Source organism: Mobula birostris, chromosome 2 (assembly GCF_030028105.1).
Source record: "Mobula birostris isolate sMobBir1 chromosome 2, sMobBir1.hap1, whole genome shotgun sequence".
Taxonomy (NCBI): Eukaryota; Metazoa; Chordata; class Chondrichthyes; order Myliobatiformes; family Myliobatidae; genus Mobula; species Mobula birostris.
The window spans coordinates 133,969,604-133,990,275 of record NC_092371.1 but is presented as its reverse complement, the minus strand read 5'-3'; the positions used below and the strand labels follow the sequence as shown (position 1 = coordinate 133,990,275).

The window sequence follows — 20,672 nt, the reverse complement described above, 5'->3', positions numbered from 1 at the left end:
AAAAAATCTTGGTTGTATGTGGTGACATGTATGTACTCTGATAATAAATTTTACTTTGAACTTTGAACTTTAGGAGTTATGAGACAGGAGGGGAGGGGTGGATCTTCTCACCATAACTCCTTGCCTGCTCTCCACCCTCTGGGCTCCCCTCCCCCCTTCTCTTTCTCCCCAGGCTTCCCCTCCCATGATCCTCTCCCTTCTCCAGCTCTTAGATCCACCCCTCCCCTCCTGTCTCCTCCTATCATTTTGGATCTCCCCTCCCCCTTCCACTTTCAAATCTCTTGCTGTCTCTTCTTTCAGTTAGTCTTGACGAAAGGTCCCGACCCAAAACGTCGACTGTACCTCTTCCTGTAGATGCTGCCCAGCCTGCTGCATTCACCAGCATTTTTTGTGTGTGTTGCTTAACAAACAGTAAAACAGGCTATTATAACCACACTAAAGAATGGTGCCTGAGTAGAAGATAGATAGATGAATGAATAGATTGGTGATACAAAAGATAAATAGAGAGTGTTCATGAGTTCATGGACCATTCATAAATCTGATGGCGCAGGGAAGAAGCTGATCATTAAAAAGTTCAGTGCAGGTCATCAGGCTCCTGTACCTTTTCCTCGATGGTATTACTGAGCAAAGCATATCGCTATTGGTGGATGTCCTTAAGAAAGGATGCCACCTTATTGAGGCATCGCCTTTTGAAGATAATCCTTGATGGTGGTGAGGGCTGTGTCCGTGATGGAGCTGTCAGAGTCTACAATCCTCTTCAGTCTCTTTCAATCCTGCACATTGGAGCCTCCATACCAGGCAAAGGTGCAACTACTCGGAATGATCTCTTCATCAGACGTGTTGAAATTTGCTCGAGTCCTTGATTCAACATTCAAGATTGTTTATTGTCATTCTTCAGTACATAAGTATAAAGGACAGCGATATGATTGCTATTCTGTCCTTTATACTTATGTACTGAAGAATGACAATAAACAATCTTGAATCTTGAATCAAGGACATCTGGATTAGTTAGGAAAGTTTGTGACCTTTATGGTTAGCCAGGTTCTGACTGAGTATTGGAGCAGTCTTGAGTGGCTGTTTGGTTGTTCCTATTTAAATGTTTTATGCTCTCATTTACTTACTTAAGCAGAATGTCAAATGAGAGAAGCTTCAATTAAAGCTAACAGTTGTGTATCACATCTGAATAATACTAGAAAATCTTTCAATAGAACAAAAACAACAGGAATTCCTCAGACGAAGGGTCCTGACGAAGGGTCTCGGCCTGAAACGTCGACTGTACCTCTTCCTAGAGATGCTGCCTGGTCTGCTGCGTTCACCAAATCTTTCAATAGTCTTTTTTTGACTGTAATCTGCTGGCACAGTGTTCAGTACTGCTGCATCACAATTACAATTATCAATAAAGTAAGGAAGAGGGAATAGGATTGATGCATTTACTCTGTGACAATTGGTGTAAGACAAATGGTCATCTTCTGTGTTTTAATAAGAAAGATGGCTGTTATTAAACACCCTTGTTTCATCATTCATTACTTCCTACATCCTTTTCTGCAGTTAGATAGAACACAGAATTGAAATTAGTGGAATATGTTGAACAGTGTCATTCTAAGATTGTAATAATCAGTGAAAATAAACGAACTGCAATAACCCAAAATAAAAGCAAAAAAAAGTAATAATACCAACAGGGTTGGCCACATTTGTGGGAAGAAAAACTAAGTTAACATTTCAAGTCGAGGACCCTTTGTCAGAATGTTTCTCTCACAGATCCAGTTTGACCTTTTGTGTATTTCTACAATTTTCTTTATTTATTGTATCTTGGCAAGCATTTGGTCCATGATGACAGATGAGAAAAACGCATTTATCTCAACTGCCATTTTTACTGCGACAAACACAATAACAGACAGTGCGCAATAGCTCAGTGAGAACTAACTCAAGTCACATACAGAAAAGGCAGGTGATTATTACACACTTCAGTTGTATTCAGGGTGGCACACCAACATATCAGTGAACAACTGTATAACTCGAGCTAAAATGTAACAATAAGTGAACTTGAACACCTCACCATAGTTCCACTGAACACGCATACCACCAATGCATTTTAAACAAGAATAATATGTAGTGCTGGCCAGTAGGACTGCTGGGACGAGCTGTAAAACATGCTCCTGGAGCACCGCACTACCCCCACCTGAGGATTCAGCTGCCCCCAGCAACCCCAGGCCCATAACAAAGTCCAAAAATCCCAGTGATGGCGCTGCCGCTGCCTGGGCCGTGTCTGTAGCCCCCTCAGGGAAAGCACTGTTTGGTGAGGCAAGAGGCAGAGCACCCAGAGTGTCACTTCCTTCCCTCAGCCTCGCTGGGTCGGTGGTGACCGAGGGCTGATACAGTGCCAGCCGATCCTGGTGCAGCACAACCACCTTCTGCTGTTCTGGTGGCCGCACCTGGTATACCAAATCAGAGATGCGGTTGAGCACCTTACCTGACCACTTCCAGTGGCTTCCAAGCTTGGTGAATAGTCCCTTCTTCCAGGTGGGGCAGTAGACCCATACTCGGTCCCCCACAGTAAAGTCCTGTCCCTGACTGCGGAGAACATAACCCTATTTATAGCGACTGCTAGTTGTGCTTTGGTTCTGCTGAGCCGCATTGTGAACAGCTTGCAGACACCCCCTGAGGTGCTGCAGGTACTCCAACGCAGCCTCCCCAGGAACCTCTGGCCCGGAAGGAGGCCCAAACACCAGATCCACCAGTGTGCGCAACTCCTGCCTGAACATGAGCACAGCTGACATACACCTGGTAATCTCCTGAACTGCTGTTGGGTATGCCCACAATACTAGGGGTATGTGTTGATCCCAATCACCCTGGTGCTGGCTGACGAGGATGGCAAGCTGCATAGCCAGGGTGCATTTAAAACTTTACACCAGCACATCACTTTGCAGGTGAAGGAGGTGAATGTTTTGGTGATTCCAAGCTGCCTGCAGACCTCACTGAACACCTGCGCCTCAAAGTTACATCACGCACCTCCAGCATGATTCACTGAGAGTATAGGGCTTTAGTCTCTGAATCCAGAAAGGAGACCCCAGCCCATTTCAGCCGCTGCCCCATGCTCAGCCATCGCCTCACCCAGGCCAGCACGGAATCACTCTCCTGCTCTCTGCACAGCTGCTGGTGTTCAATGGTAGGGAAGTCTGCCTTGCCGTGGGCTCCAATCTGAGGCATTGCCTCTGTCGCTTGCCCCTGGTTCCGTTCCTCAAGGAGACAACAGTAAGGGACACTCAGTGGCCTCACAGGGACAGTGAGCGAGGGTGTCAGCATTGCGGTGGTGCTGTAACTCAAAATCGTAGTCCTGGAGAGCCTCCAGCCACTGTACCAGCTGCCCCCAGGACCGCAGAAACTCAACAGCCAGGTCCACAAAGCAGGAACTGTTGGCTGAAATGGTAGGGGCAGAAGCGATGGAGGGTCTGGACCACGGCCAGGTACTCCTGGCAGGTGACACCATAGTTCCGTTCAGGGAAGCTCAAGGTGTGGCTGAAGTATGCCACAATATGTTCTCCTTGGTCCTCCTCCTGTGATGGCACTGTACCTAGCCCCTGTTGCTGGCGCCTGTGTCAACAATGAAGGGACGTGCTGAATCTGGGTATGTCAGCCCTAGGTGAGCGCAGCTCAGAACTGGTCAAAGGTGACAGCGCATTTTAAAACCAGAGCAATAAGTAGTGTTGGTCACTATGAATGCTGGGGTGAGCTGTTGACCACGCTCCTGGAGCACCACAGCATTGATCAAAATTGATAAACATATATTTAGTCATATATAATACTATTAATCAAGAGATGGATTTTCATCTTTTAGGACTGTGTTTTTATTGACCTGTTTTATGTGATCCAGGATGTGAAGGAGTTCTATGCATATTTTACCCATCATCTAGTCGATGCTTTAGTGAAATCTACATCTCTGACATTGGACACTCTGAAAAGAAGAATCCTCTTGTAAGTATTGCTTTTGCTGCACTTCTCTTTACAAATATTAATAAATAAACTGAACAAAGGTTGAAAATCCAGAACAGAAACTGAAGGTATTCTGTTCTTTGTGTAAACTGTAAAACATCATGTTTAATCAGAAGAAAATTACGTCTATTCCCTGTGTTGCAAGGTGGTCAGATGTTCTTGATCAAAGCTGATTTGAGCATTTTTAAAATTTTAGAACAGTCAATCTTCCACACATAATGCTAAGTAATAATTTTTTGGATGTGAAAACAATGAATTTGCAATCTGCCTTTTGGGGAAGTTACCATGACTGACACAATTGCAAACAGATAGTGTATTTCTAACCCTCGTGATATAACATAAGCCAAGGTAATGGTTTTAAATTGTTGTCACATTTTCAGTGTGGGAACATATTGCAACCAGTGCAGTTGTACTACATGCTGTTGAATGACAAAGACAGTTCACAATAGAGTAAAACTACACTGTATTAAGAATAAGACTGAATAAAATCAGCTGAAGTTGATTGGGCTGTACTTGGAGTATGGTGCGAGGTTCTGGTTTCCACATTACAGAAAGGATTTGCAGGCTTTGGAAGGGGCACAAAGAGGTTTACCTGGATACTGACAGGAGACAAGCAGATGCTGGAATCTGGAGCAGTACACAAAAAAGTTGGAGGAACTCAGCAGGTTAGGCAGTATCTTTTAAGAGAAATGGACAGTCAACATTTTACACCAAGGCCCTTCACCTGGACTGTCCAGTATGCTGCATTGATATGAGGTGAACTAGGTGAGGTTGGACAAACTTTGGGATGTTTTCTCTGGAGCACTGAAGGCTGAAAAGAGAGCTGATAGATGTTTATAATAGTATGAGAGGCACAGATAGCGTAGACAGAATCTTTTACCCAGGAGAGAAATTTCAAATACCAGAGGATATGCCTTAAAGATGAGAAGGTAAAAGATAAAGAAGATGTTGTGCATTAGCTATTTTGACACAAAGAGTGGTAGATAGGTGCCTGCAACAGACTGCTCAGTGTAGTGCTGGAAGCAGATACAATAGTGGTGTTTAATAGGCTGTTGGATACATGAATTATGCAGGACTATTAAATAGTTCCCATTACAATAAGATGGACTTGACTTAACACTTTCCCTTGTTTTGGCCTTGCAAATTATTGTCTGCTTGCTCTACATTTACTCTGTAAATGTAACACTTTATCCTAGATTATCTTATTGTTTTCCCTACTTGAATGTACTATTGTAATGAAATGGATTGTATGAATAGCATGCAAAACAAAATTGTTCAGTGTACCTTGGTTTATGTGACAATAATGTACCAATTTCAACATTTTACACCCCCTGCTTATCTTGTTAAATGCAAACAAGACTTTGTTGGGAGAAATTAAGCCAATATTTTGGCCAAAGCCTATAGTGTGCTGAGAAGATCCAGAAGTATTTAATGCGGAGCTAAATGCTGTGATAAAACTACATTATAATGAGTAGAAAAATACATGAAATCATGACAGTAATGCAAATAGGAAATATTAATGCTTAATATATTTTCCATGACATAAATAGAATATTAAGGTTATTTTTCCAGTCATAGATTTCTAGTTCTGACCATGTGGATTTCTGCCAGTACAGTCTGAATGATGGCTTATTTTGATGCGCATCAGCAAATGAAGCAGATGTGGCATTGTTGCAGGATCAAGATACTTGTGAAAAAGATATTGTCTGGAGAGATCACTGCAGGATTGAAATCATGTTGAAAAGTAAAGTAACAGAGTGAAAGATTCATATGACATGCAGTAAAACAGGCCATTGTATCCGCACTAAAGAATGGGTGCCTGAGTAGTGGATAGATAGATGGATGAATAGATTGATGGTACAAAAGATAAATAGTGAGAGAGTGTTCATGAGTTCCTGGTCTATTCATAAATCTGATAGTGGTGAGGAAGAAGCTGATCATAAAAAGTTGAGTGTAGGTCATCAGGCTCCTGTTCCTCCTCCCCCATTGTATTAATAATCAGAAGTTATGTCCTTCCTGGTGAGAGTCCTTAATGAAGGACGCCATCTTATTGAAACATTGCCTTTTGAAGATAATCCTCAATGGTGGTGAGGGATGTGCCTGTGATGGAGCTGTCAGAATCTACAACCCTCTTCAGTCTCTTTCCATCCTGCATCTTGGAGCCTCCATACCAGGCAGTGATGCAACTACTCAGAATAATCTTTTCATCATACATGTGTTGAAATTTGCTCGAGTCTTTGGTGACATACCAAATCTCTTCAAACTCCTAATGAAGTATAGTCACTTTTGTGCCTTTTCATGATTGTAAAAATGTGTTGGGCTCAGGATAAATCCTCTGAGAGGTTAATACAAAGTAACTTGAAGCTGCTTACAGTTTCAACCACTGAACCATCAATGAAGACTGGAGTATATTCTCCCAACTTCCCCTTCCTAAAGTCCACAATCAATTCCTTGGTCTTACTGATGTTGAGGGCAAGGTTGTTGTGGTGACACCATTCAACCAGCTGATCTATCTCTCTCCTATATGCTTCCTCGTTGACCTCTAAGGTTCTGCCAACAGTGGTGCCATGGGTGAATTTATAGATGGTGTTTGAGGTGTGCCAAGCCAAACAGTAGGGTCCTGAGTGTATGCAGAACAGAGCAGTAGGCTAAACACCCATCCTTGAGCTGTGCCTGTTTGATTATCAGTGAAGAGACAATGTTATTACTTATATGCATTGACTGTGGTCTCTTGTTGAGGTAGTCAAGGATTCCGTTAAAGAGTTGGTTCAAAGGTCCAGGTTTTAAGGTTGTCAATTAGAAGTGATAGGATGATATTGTTGAACATGAGTTTAAATGATGAATAGCTGTCTTACGAATGTATTGCTGTAGTCCTGGTGCTCCAAAGCCAAATGGAGAGCCAGTGAGATTGCATCTGAACTATACCTTTGTGATGATAGGTAAATTGCACTGATGCACGTTCTTGGTCAGGCAGGATTTAATTCTAGCCATGGCTGACCCTTCAAATCACTTCATCACAGTAGATGTGAGGGTAACCAGGAGACCATCGTTGAGGCAAATCATATTGCATTTCTTGGACATCAGTGTGATCGTTACCCTTTTGAAGCAGGTGTAAAAATCCTGCTGCAGCATTAAGAAGTTGAAGATATCCTCGAATTTTCCAGCCAGTTAGTCAGCACTGGTTTTCGGTACCCTGTCAGGTACACTGTTGTGGCAGATGCCTTGCGAGGATTCACCCTCTTGAAGGAGCTCTGACATTAGCCTCCAAAATAGAGATCACAGGGTCACAAGATGCTAAAGGGATTTGCACAGGTGTTTTTTTTCATTCAATGCATAAAATACATTGATTTTATTGAGGAACAAAGCATCACTTATGCTGTTACGTTTTGTCTTAGAGGAACTAATAACATGCAAACCCTGCTACAGTTGTTGTGCATCTGATTGTGTCTCTAACTTGACATAGAATTGCCTTTTCCCCTCTCATGATTGCATTCTGTAGATTGTACTTGGACATCTTGTAGGGTTCTGAATGGCTGGTCCTGAATACCACAGATCAAGCCTTCAGCAGAATGTTGATCTTCTGGTTCATGCAGGGCTTTTAGTTTTGGTATGTTCATTATGTTCTTGAAGGCACATGCTTATCTACACAGGTGTTAATGAAGTCAGTAATGATTATGGCATATTCATTTAGATCTGAAAATGAATCCCTGAATATAGTACAGTCTGCAGATCCAAGGCAGTTCTGTAAACGCTCCTCTGCTTTCCTTGATAATACTCTCACGATCCTCACCATTGGTGCAGTTGTCCTCAGCTTCTGCCTATATGCTGTGATAAGAAGTACAGTCAGCTGATCAAACTGGCCAAATGTGGGCATTGGATGACAAGGTAAGCGTTCTTGACGGTGGTGTAACAGTGAACAAGTGTGTTGGCTCTTCTAATTTCAGAAATGAAATGCTGGAAGAAATGATATAGTGGTGGTGTGTCAGAGACTTCCTCAAACTGGCCTGGTTGAAGTCCCCCACAATGATTGGGAAGGCATCAAGGTTCGCTGACTAGTGACTGTTGATCTGTAGATGCTGGAAGAAATTGGAGGTATTTATAGAACTGGAGGTTGTTTCCCCTAGCTACGGCATCCAGTTTAAAGGAAATAATCTTGGCATATAGGGTGAGACATTTAGTATGGACTTGAGAAGAAATTTGTTTCATCAAAGGTAGGGGATGAACTTGTGGAAATATCTCACAAAAGGAGACGAAGTTGGTGAATATATTTAAGAAGGATATAGATCAACTTATACAGTAGGAAGTGTAGAGAAAGAGTAGGAGTTAAGATAGAGGATTATTCAAGATTCTATTGAATGGTAGAGCAGGCTGAAAGGGTTAAGGGGTCTGCTTCATTTTTCTTTGTTTATGTTTCTAAGGTTAAGAAGTGACTAAACTAGATATTTAAGAGCATCAGAAGTCTGGTAGGGAGAGTTTGTTCCATCTGGTGAGAAGGTCACTAACCACAGGCCATAAAGTTATAATTGTTTCATGGATAAATAGATAGATAGATAGATACTTTATTGATCTCAAAGAAATTATAGCATCACCATAACATTGCAAGTGCACAGATATACAAATGTAAATATATCAGAAGAGAAGTAAGAAAGAATAAAAAATAAGTTACCTCAAACAGGAGGGGGTCATCATTTCCACGGCTATAGGTTGACTCATTATAGAGCCTAATGAGCACAATAGCCTAATGGCCAAGGGTAAAAATTACTTCATATAGTGCTCTTTGGAGCAGCACAGTTGTCTTAGTCTATTACTAAAAGTGCTTCTCTGTTCAGCCAAGGTGGCATGCAGAGGGTGAGAAACATTCTCCAGAATTGCCAGGATTTTCCATAGCATCCTTACTTCAGTGGTGGGTAAGTTGATGGAGAAGATCCTGAGAGGCAGGATTTATGAACATTTGGAGAGGCGTAATATGATTAGGAATAGTCAGCATGGCTTTGTCAAAGGCAGGTCATGCCTTACGAACCTGATTGAATTTTTTGAGGATGTGACTAAACACATTGATAAAGGTAAAGCAGTAGATGTAGTGTACATGGATTTCAGCAAGGCATTTGACAAGGTACACCATGCAAGGCTTATTGAGAAAGTAAGGAGGCATGGGATCTGAGGGGACATTGCTTTGTGGATCCAGAACTGGCTTGCACATAGAAGGCGAAGAGTGGTTGTAGATGGGTCATATTCTGCATGGAGGTTGGTGACAAGTAGTGTGCCTCAGAGATCTGTTCTGAGACCCCTACTCTTCGTGATTTTTATAAATGACCTGGATGAGGAAGTGGACGGATCGGGTAGATGACACAAAGGTTGTGGGTGTTGTGGAGAGTGTGGAGGGCTCTCAGAGGTTACAGCGGTACATCGATAGGATGCAGAATTGGGCTGAGAAGTGGCAGCTGGAGTTCAACCCAGCTAAGTATGAGGTGGTTCATTTTGGTAGATCAAATATGATGGCAGAAAATAGTATTAATGGTAAGACTCCTGGCAGTGTGGAGGATCAGAGAGATCTTGGGGTCAAAGTCCATAGGACACACAAAGCTGCTGCGCAGGTTGATTCTGTGGTTAAGAAAGCATACAGTGCATTGGCCTTCATCAATCGTGGGATTGAGTGTAGGAGCCGAGAGGTAATGTTGCAGCTATATAGGACCCTGGTCAGACCCCACTTGGAGTACTGTGCTCAGTTCTGGTCACCTCACTACAGGAAGGATATGGAAAGCATAGAAAGGGTGCAGAGGAGATTTACAAGGATGTTACCTGGATTGGGGAGCATGCCTTATGAGAATAGGTTGAGTGAACTTGGCCTTTTTCCCTTGGAGCGACGGAGGAAGAGAGGTGACCTGATAGAGGTGTATAAGATGATGGGAGGCATTGATTTTGTGGATAGTCAGAGGCTTTTTCCCAAGGCTGAGATGGCTAGCATGAGTGGGCAGAGTTTTAAGGGGCTTGGAAGTAGGTACAAAGGAGCTATCAGGGGTAAATTTTTTTATGCAGAGTGGTGTGTGCATGGAATGGGCTGCCAGCGATGGTGGTGGATATGGATATGATAGGGTCTTTTAAGAGGCCCCTGGACAGGTACATGGAGCTTAGAAAAATAGAGGGCTGTGGGTAAGCCTAAGTAATTTCTAAGGTAAGTACATGTTCGGCACAGCTTTGTGGGCCGAAGGGCCTGTATTGTGCTGTAGGTTTTCTATGTTTCTATCCTTTGTTCTACCACAGCCTCCAGTGTGTCCAGTTTGACTCCTATAACAGAGCCATTGTTCTAAGCAGTTTATTGAGCCTGTTGGTATCATTTGTGTTGATGCCATTGCCTCAGCGCACCACTGCATAGAAGATTGTACTGGTGACAATGACTGGTAGAACATGTGAAGGAGAGGCCTGCATACTCCAGAGGACCTCAGTCTCATCAGGAGGTAGAGGCGACTCCGACCCTTCTTGAACACAGCCTCTGTGTTAGTACTCCACTCAAATCTGTCATCTAGTGCACCACCAGGTATGTGAAGGTCCTCAACACAACCACGTCGTCACCATCAATAGTAACAGGGAGCAATGCCGGCTTAGTCTTCCTAAAGTCCACCACCATCTCCTTTGATGTTGAGCTGCAGATGATTCAGCTTGCACCATTGGAGAAAGTCCTCCACCAGGGTCCTCCCATCCTCCCTTTATACACCCAACTATTGCTGAGTCTTCAGAGAATTTCTGCAGATGATGTAACACAGTGTTCTATCTAAAGTCCGAGGTCTACAGGGTATACAGGAAGAGAGCCAATACCATCCTCTGTGGGGCTCCAGTGCTGCTTATAGCCATGTCTGACACATAGTTCTGAAGCCACACAAACTGTGATCTACCAGGCAGATAGTCCATTATCCAGGATACAATGGAAGTGCCAATCTGCATTGAACAGAGATTTTCTCTTAGCGATGAAGGCTGTATGGCATGATCCTCAATGTGCTGCGCTGCTTATCGAAATGGAACTAGGCTCTGTTCAGCAGGTAGATGACAACATCATTGACTCCAGTGTGCTCATGGTAGGCAGACTGCAGGGGATCGAGGCTGATCTGACCAGGGGTCAGAGGGGAGCCAGTATCAGCCTCTCTAGGGACCTCATGATGTCTGCATTGAGGGTCAGGGCAAAAAATCTAGAGAGGTGATGACAGGAAATATTTTTGGCTACAAACTTGTTCCTGAAATAACATTGTAATTTTGTTCCCCAAGTAATGGTGATCTGAGATTCAGTACTTAAGGTTGAGCAATTTTCTTGAATATAGGAAAGACAAAACACAATGGTTAATTCAAACAAAAAGCATCATACAATGCTTTTGCAATACAAGGACTAACTTGTTTCCTTCTGAATTGTATGATTCTATGAATATTCTAAAATTCATTTTAAGTGTATAAAGATGAAACTTATTGGCTAGAATATGCCTAATAACAATCAAAATTTTATGTTAGGTTTGAAAGTGGTTAACTACAAATAGCTGACAAAAATGTAAGATAAGAAATTACATATCAGTTTATACTGCACTACGAGAAAGGTAAAATCAATAATAATTAACAAAAGGGCAATAATCTTATGTTTATAAAAGCAGATATTGAAATACTCAAACACAAAGCTCAAGTCCAAGACAAGTTTGTATTTTTATAGTTTTCCCAAAAATGCATCGTTTGCTCTCTCTTTGTCCTCACTGTCTTCCCTCTCCACTCTCAATCCTGATGTAGTGTTTCAACCCAGAATGTCAACAATCCCTCTTCCCCACTGATTTTATTTGACTGAGTTCCTCTAGTTTCTTGTCACTCAAAGACATTGGTTAAAGTTTTTCTTTAAAATCTTATTCCATTGCTGTTTTGTTATTTTTGATCTGCTTCCTCAAAAGTAGCAATGGTATTATTGAAAATCCAACTGTATGCATTTTCCTAGTGGAAGTGTAATTTTTGGAAAATGATTTTGAGAAAACATCACATTAATAAAAATATTGTTGCTTGTCACATTCCTTTATTCCTTTTCATTGTTTAATTTATGTGTATGTGTTTTATTTGATTCAGTGCATCAAACAGAAGAGAATATGGCTTCACAAATAACATTGATGATTTTCCTCCCTTTCTGAAGTCTGAAGTGCATTTGGCAATTCCAAATGTGGTATGTTAATGCTGCAATATATTTTGACATTTTGAAGATTTTAGAGTACAATCATAGTTAAATTTATTTTTATCAGTTTTGATATCTGTATATTAATAACCTGTGAAGAGGTTAGAATCATTAAGTTACCTTCCTCAAAGAGGCACTCTAATGTAGAACACAAAATTCAGATCAGCACAGGAGAGGATAGCATTAGTTTATGGGAATTTACTATAGCAATGATTAGGGATAATTTCATAGTGATTTGGGGTACATATCAAATTTAAACTTCTCTATTTAGTGCCTTACTAATGTACATGTAGACAACATCCACTGCCCTATCCACATCAATCACCTTTGTCACCTCCTTAAAAATTCAATCAAGTTTGTAAAACATGATCTACCCCACACAAAGCCATTTTAACTCCTTAATCAGGTTATGTCTTTCTAAATATACTTAAATCCTATCCCCAAGAATCCTTTCCAATATCTTCCCTACCACTGATGTGTACCTTTCAAACCTGTAATTTCCTGGATTAGCACTATTTCCCTTCTTGAACAAAGGAAACTCCAGTCCTTCAGAACCTTGCCTGTTGCTAGTGAGGAGACAAAGATATTCAACAAGGCCCAAGCAATCTCCTCTCTTGCTTCTTTCAATAACCTGGGATATATCCCATCAGGCCTGAGGACCTTTCCACATTAACAGATCCAGATCCACCCCCTTATTGATCTTAATGCGCCCTCACACATTAGCATGCCCTTCACTGCTCTCATCATCCCTCTTCTCCTTGGTCCTGCCGAAGGGTTCCGGCCTGATACGTCAACTGTACTCTTTACTATAGATTCTGCCTGGCCTGCTGAGTTCCTCCAGCATATTGTGTGTGTTGCTCTGATTTCCAGCACCTGCAGATTTTCTCTTGTTAATGACGCGAAGTACACTTTCTGTACCTCATCCATATCCTCTGACTCCAAGCATAAATTTCCTCCATCCTGGACTGGTCCTACGCTCTCCCTAGTTACAAGGCATGGAAATGGGCCTGTTCTATTTGACTTTGTATCTTTTTATCTTTTAAGGATGTTAATGTATCTGCCTCTACTACATCCTCTGACAGCTTATTCCACAGCAGCATTGAGCTAGCAACTCGGCCTCATAAAAAGCAGACAAAAATGCTAAAGAAACGGCAAGGTTGCTGCCCGATGCGCCAGATGGCGTGGAAAGGAACAGAAACAATAAGTCACTGGTGAAGTTGCATTTCGAGTATTGTGTTCAGTTTCAGTCAGCCTATTATAGAAAAGATGTGGTTAAACTGGAAAGAATACAGAGGAGATTTATGAGAATGTTGCCAGTACTAGAAGACCTGAAAAATAAGGAGAGGTTGCTACAGCCATTACTGCTCTGCTGTCATCCCTGCTAGTGTCCCCTTCCAATCAATTTTGGTTAGCTCCTCTCTCCTTACCTTAAGTTTCTTTACCTTAAGCTTTCGAATCAATTTTGTTCCATTGCAGAATAGCTGATCACCTAATGAGCTCAACCATGAGCTGCTCTAAAAAGTCATTTTGTAAACATTCTACAAGTTCCTCCTCTCGGGATCCAGCACCAACCTGATTTTCATAATCTACCTACATATTCAAATCCCCTATGACTATGGTAAAACTGCCCTTTTGATATGCGCATTCCATGAGGGATGATTGATAAGTTTGTGGCCTAGGGTAGAAGGAGGTAAGTTATACAGCTCTCATTACATGCACATGCAGTTCAACTGTGAGTGATTATGCAGAAAGTTTGAAGTTAAGAGCTCATCAGTTAATAACTCATCAGGGGTGATTGATAAGTTCGTGGCCTAAGGTAGAAAGCGATGAGTTATTAACTTCAAACTTTCTGCATAATCACTCAAAGAATTGACCCGCATGTGTATGTAACGAAAGCTGTATAACTCATCTCCTTCTACCTTAGGCCACAAACTTATCAATCACCCACGCTGTGGACGCTTTCTGGAGGTCCAAGATCCATATGCTCCACGACCTCTGGACTAAGTGTGTAAATGTAGGAGGGGACTATGTTGAAAAATAAATGTGCTAGCCTTTTTAAAATTGACTCTTTCTACCTTCGGGCACAAACTTATCAATCACGCTTTGTACCTCCCATTGTAATTTGTAGCCTACATCTTTACTACTATTCTGAGGTCTGTATATAACTCTCATCAGGGTCTTTTACCCTTCCAATTTTTTAGCTCCACCCACAATGATTCTATACCTTCCAATTTTATGCCAGCTCATTCTAAGGATTTGATTTCAATTTTACCAACAGAGGCTCATCACTCCCTCTGTCCCTTTACCTTGCAACTCAGGTCGTTGATTGCAATTTTGCCCTATCATCAACCTGTCCTTGCTAGGAGTCTCACACTGCCTTTGTTTGTAAACCAACTGCCCCATCCTCAGCCCTATCACTCCAGTTCCCATCCCCCTGCCAAATTAGTTTAAACCCTCCCAAACATTTCTAGCATACCTGCCTGTAATGATATTGGTCCCCCTCAGGTTCAGGTGTAATCCATTCCTTTTATACAAGTTGTGCCTTCCCCAGAAGAGGTCCCAATGACCCAAAAGTCTGAACACTGCCCCCTGCACCAGTTCCTCAGCCACGCATTCATCTGCCAAATCATCCTATTCTTGCCCTCCCTGGCATGTGGCATGGAGATTACTATACTGGAGGTCCTGCTTTTCAGCTTTCTGTTGGACCCAGCTGGTGGCGTAGTGGCATCAGCACTGGACTTCGGGACAGAAGGTCCCGAGTTTGAATCCAGTCGGCTCCCCTGTACGCTTTCCATCCGTGCTGGATTACGAGCTGGTGATCTCTTTGGAACCTCACCCAGCAGAAGGCAATGGCAAACCACTGCTGTAGCTTGCCTCGTACATGGTTCCGCACTATGTCAGAGAGGCGTGGAGGGAAATCATCCGCTAACCAGAGAAACTCCGTATGCGACGTACCTTTCCTTTTTTTTTACTTAACTCTCTAAATTTTCTCTTCAGCATTTCTTCACCTTTCCTACCTACATCATTGGTGTCAATATGTACCAAGACTTCTGGCTGCTTACCCTGCCTCTTTAGAAAGCTGTGGGCCGGATCCAAAGCGTCCCTGACCCTGGCACCTGGGAGGAAACATACCATCTGCAGACTCTCATCTCTATTCCTCTAACTATTAAATCTTCTATCACTATTGCAGTCCCCTTCACCTCTCTTTTGTTCTGGGCCGCAGCACCAGACTCTGTGCCAGAAACCTAGTCGCTGTGGCTTCCCCCCCCGCAACCCCCCAGTAGGTCATTGCTCTCAACTGTATCTGAAAAGCTATACTTATTATTGAGAGGAACGGCCATATGGGTGTTCTGTACTGGCTGCACATTTCCCTTTCTTCTCCTGACAGTCATTTAGTTACTTGCCTCCTGCAACCTAGGGGTGACTACCTTTTATGTATCAGTTCCTCAGTCTCCCATATGAGCCGAAGGTGATCAAGCTGCAGCTCCATTTCCTTAAAACATTTTGCAAGGAGCTGCAGCTCAGCGCACCTGGTGCAGATATGTTTATATGGGAGGCTGTAGGTCCGCCAGAATTCCCATATCTCACACAAAGAACACAACACAGTCCCTAGAGTCTTTCTCACTGCACTAACTGTGCCTAATAGATGAAGAATGAAGAATAAAGGAGGAGAAGACTATCTACCTTCAAACCTTTCAGCTTGCCAAGCACCTTCGCCTTAGCAATAGTGACAACTCTTACTTCTGCCTCCTGACACTCTTGAATTCTGGCATACTGTTGGTATCTTCCACAGTAAAGAATAACATAAAATGCTTTTTTTTTGGCCGCTATTTCTTTGTCCCACCGTTACTGCCTTTCCAGTGTCACTTTCCATCAGTCTGATATCCATTCTTGCTTATCTTTTACTCTTTAGCTATCTGAAAAAATTCTTTTGGCATCCTCTTTAATATTTTCGACAAGCTTACCTTCAGATTTATTCTTTTTTCTCCTTATTGCTTTTTTAGTTGTTTTCTGTTGTATTTTAAAAGCTTCCCAATCCTCTAGCTTCCCACTAATTGTTGCTCTAGTATATGCCTTCTCTTTTGCTTGTAAGCTGTCTTTGACTTCCATTGTCTGCCACAGTTGCATCATCCTAACTTTAGAATGCTACTTCTTCTTTGGGATATATTTATCCTGCGTCTTCCAAGTTGCTTGCAGAAACTCAGCCATTGCTCATCTGCTGTTACTTAATCTCTCTATAGTTCCCTTTACTCCACTGTAATACTGATGCATCTGATTTTAGCTTCTCCCATTCAAACTCCAGTGTGGATGGTTGCCCACAACTAAATGGCTCACCACATCATACGTCATGCTGTATGACTCTTTGTTAAAATCTGTTTTCACTGAAATTTTGTCACTTTACAATAAGCTATGACTATTTTTAAAATATTTACTTTTGTAACGTAGATTATGGTACCAAATTTGGATGAAATTCAGCATGCCATCATCCGAATTGTCCAAATGGTTTTGGAAGTTAGCCGCCGAGTAGTACAGTGGAGGCAGTCAAAAAACCAAGATAATTATGAATTACTGAGTGGAACAGGTAAATCATGCTTGCAAACTAGTTGTTCTAAGTTGTCATAATGTTTTCTATTCAAGGGAATAAACCTTTAACAACATGTTTAAAAACAAGAAAAATAGAGAGTAGTCATTTTTTTTGGATCCCAATATTAAAAGGTGTATCATGTTATGCTGATTAGTAAACAAAATGACATTTCATACCTTAATGTTTTTTTCCAGATTTGTAAACCACATAAATAATTTGCAAATGATAAGTCAGAATTAATGATAATAATAGAAACATAGAAAACATACAGCACAATACAGGCCCTTCAGCCCACAAAGCTGTGCCAAACATGTCCTTACCTTAGAAGTTATCTAGGGTTACCCATTGCTCTCTATTTTTCAAAGCTCCATGTACCCCCATGCAGAATATGACCCGTCTACAACCACATTTTGCCTTCTGTGGGCAAGCAAGTTCTGGATCCACACAGCAATGTCCGCTCGGATCCCATGCCTCCTTACTTTCTCAATAAGCCTTTGCTTGGCATACCTTGTCAAATGCCTTGCAAATATCCATATACACTACATCTACTGCTTGACTTTCAGCAATGTGTTTAGTCACATCCTCAAAAAATACCATTAGGCTTGTAAAGCATGATTTGCCTTTGAAAAAGCCATGGTGATTATTCCTAATCATATTATGTCTCTCCAAATGTTCATAAATCCTGCCCCTCAGGATCTTCTCCATCAACTTACCAACCACTGAAGTAAGACTCACTGGTCTATAATATCCTGGGCTATCTCTTCGTCCTTTCTTGAATAAGGGAACAACATCTGCAACCCTCCAGTCATCCGGAACCTCTCCCATCCCCATTGATGATACAAAGATCATTGCCAGAGGCTCAGCAATCTCTTCCTTTACCTCCCACAGCAGCTGGGGTACATTGCATTGGGTACCAGTGACGTGATGCTTTCCAAAAGCTCCAGCAAATCCTTTTCCATAATATCTACATGCTCAAGCTTTTCAGTCTGCTGTAAGTCATCGCCAAGATCCTTTTCCATAGTGAATACTGAAGCAAGGTTTTCATTAAGTACCTCTGCTATCTCCAACGGTTCCATTTACACTTTTCCATTGTCACATTTGATTGCTCCTATTCTTTCACATCTTATCCTCTTGCTCTTCACATACTTGTGTAATGCCTTGGGGTTTTCCTTAATCCTGCCTGCCAAGGCCTTCTCATGGTCCCTTCTGGCTCTCCTAATTTCATTCTTAAGCTCCTTCCTGCTAGCCGTATAATTTTCTAGATCTCTATCATTACCTAGTTTTTTGAACCTTTCGTAAGCGCTTCTTTTTTTTCTTGACTAGATTTACAACAGCCTTTGTACGCCACAGTTCCTGTACCTTAACATCCTTTCCCTGTCTCATTGGAACGTACCTATGCAGAACTCCACGCAAATATCCCCGGAACATTTGCCACATTTCTTCTATATGTTTCCCTGAGAACATTTGTTTCCAATTTATGCTTCCAAGTTCCTGCCTGATAGCCTCATATTTTCCCTTACTCCAATTAAATGCTTCCCTGACTTGTCTGTTCCTATCCCTCTCCAATGCTATGGTAAAGGAGATAGAATTGTGATCTGTATCTCCAAAATGCTCTCACACTGAGAGATCTGACACCTGACCAGGTTTGTTTCCCAATACCAGATCAAGTACAGCCTCTCCCCTTGTAGGCTTATTTACATACTGTGTCAAGAAGCCTTCCTGAACATACCTAACAAACTCTACCCCACCTAAACCCCCTCGCTGTAGGGAGATGCCAATTGATATTTGGGAAATTAAAATATCCCACCACCCTGTTATTATTATACCTTTCCAGTATCTGTCTCCCTATCTACTCCTCGATGTCCCTGTTATTATTGGGTGTCTATAAAAACAGGAAGGTTATTGACCCCTTCCTGTTCCTAACTTCCACCCACAGAGACTCCGTAGACGATTCCTCCATGACTTCCTCCTTTTCTGCAGCCGTGACACTATCTCTGATCAACGGTGCTATGCCCCCACCTCTTTTGCCTCCTTCCCTGTCCTTTCTGAAACATCCAAAGCCTGGCACTCGTAGTAACCATTCCTGCCCCTGAGTCATCCAAGTCTCTGTAATGGCCACAACATTATAGCTCCAAGTACTGATCCATGCTCAAAGCTCATCCGCTTTGTTCGTAATACTCCTTGCATTAAAATAGACACATCTCAAACCGTCAGTCTGAACGCATCCTTTCTCTATCACTTGCCTATTCTCCCTCTCACACTGTCTCCAAGCTTTCTCTATCTGTGAGCCAACCGCCTCTTCCCCTGTCTCTTCAGTTCAGTTCCTACCCCCAGCAATTCTAGTTTAAACTCTCCCCAATAGCCTTTGCAAACCTCCCCGCCAGGATATTGGTTACACCTGCCCCAAAGGAGGTCCCAATGATCCAGAAATCTGAATCTCTGCCCTCTGCTCCAATCTCTTAACCACGCACTTATCCTCCACCTTATTCTTTTCCTGTACTCACTGTTGCGTGGCACAGGCAGTAATCCCGAGATTACTACCTTAGAGGTCCTGCTTCTCAACTTCCTTCCTAACTCCCTGTAGTCTGTTTTCAGGACCTCCTCCCTTTTCCTGCCTATGTCATTGATACCAATACATGCCACGACCTCTGGCTGTTCTCCTTCCCACTTCAGGATATGGTGGACGCGATCAGAAACATCCCGGACCCTGGCACCTGGGAGGCAAGCTACCATCCGTGCTTCTTGCAACACACATCAAAGTTGCTGGTGAACGCAGCAGGCCAGGCAGCATCTCTAGGAAGAGGTACAGTCCACGTTTCAGGCCGAGACCCTTCGTCAGGACTGCTCTTCCTAGACTTCCTCTTCCTAGAGATGCTGCCTGGCCTGCTGCGTTCACCAGCAACTTTGATGTGTGTTGCTTGAATTTCCAGCATCTGCAGAATTCCTGTTGTATCCGTGCTGTCCACAGAATCGCCTGTCTGACCCCCTAATTATAGAGTCGCCTATCACTGCTGCAATCCTCTTCCTTTCCCTACCCTTCTGAGCCAAAGGGCCAGATTCTGTGCCAGAGGTTCGGCCACTGTTGCTTCCCCCAGGTAGGCTGTTCCCCCCCCCCAACAATACTCAAACAGCAGTACTTATTGTTAAGGGGGACAGCCACAGGGGTACTCTCTAGGATCTGACTCTTGCCCTTCCCTCTCCTGACTTTTACCTACTTATCTATCTTATGAGGCCCTGGTGTGACTACTTGCCTATAGCTCCTATCTATCACCTCCTCACTCTCCATGACCAGATGAAGGTCATCAAGCTGCATCTCTAGTTCCCTAACATGGTCCCTAAGGAGCTGCAGCTGGATGCACCTGGCGCAAATGTGGCCGTCTGAGAGGCTGGGAGTCTTCAGTACTTCCCACATCTAACACTGAGCACAGAACACTGGCTTCACAAACATACTTCCTGTCTGTATTCTACACAGGCAACCTACCTCGCCTTGACCCGTTACTGCCGAAGCCATTATTTCCTACTCTGTCTCCCTCTACCCATGTGCCCACTCTATAAAGCTGTCTCCTTTTAAACTCTTCTCGCTGTTCTACCTGGCTGACGTACACGAGCTAGCGCAGTCGTGCCCCGATCAAACTGCTAAAGAAATAACTGTCTCCTTTTACACTCTTCTCGCTATTCTAACTGGCTGACGTCCACGCGCTTGCGCAGTCATGCCCTGATCAAACCGCTGATTAACGTCTCATTGATAATGTTGGTAGTTTTCTTTGTATTCAAGTACAGTAATATGAATAACTTTACATTGTATTGCTTAACTTTATTATTTCAAAAATACTATCAGTTGAGCCTTTTAGCCCCAATTACATTATTCTGTGAAGAATGTGAGTTTATTATTTTGTTTTCACAAAGGAA

General features: G+C 42.6%; 1 protein-coding gene across 1 annotated transcript in view; it reads left to right on the top strand.

Moving 5' to 3' along the window:
- The window catches only part of LOC140210901 (dynein axonemal heavy chain 8-like), a 1,093,299-nt gene that overhangs the window by 286,429 nt on the left and 786,198 nt on the right, over positions 1-20,672 (top strand). The window contains exons 24-26 of the mRNA XM_072280167.1: positions 3,872-3,972; positions 12,088-12,169; positions 16,625-16,781. Coding sequence (XP_072136268.1) covers positions 3,872-3,972; positions 12,088-12,169; positions 16,625-16,781 — 340 coding nt within the window. The remainder of the gene's footprint in view (positions 1-3,871; positions 3,973-12,087; positions 12,170-16,624; positions 16,782-20,672) is intronic.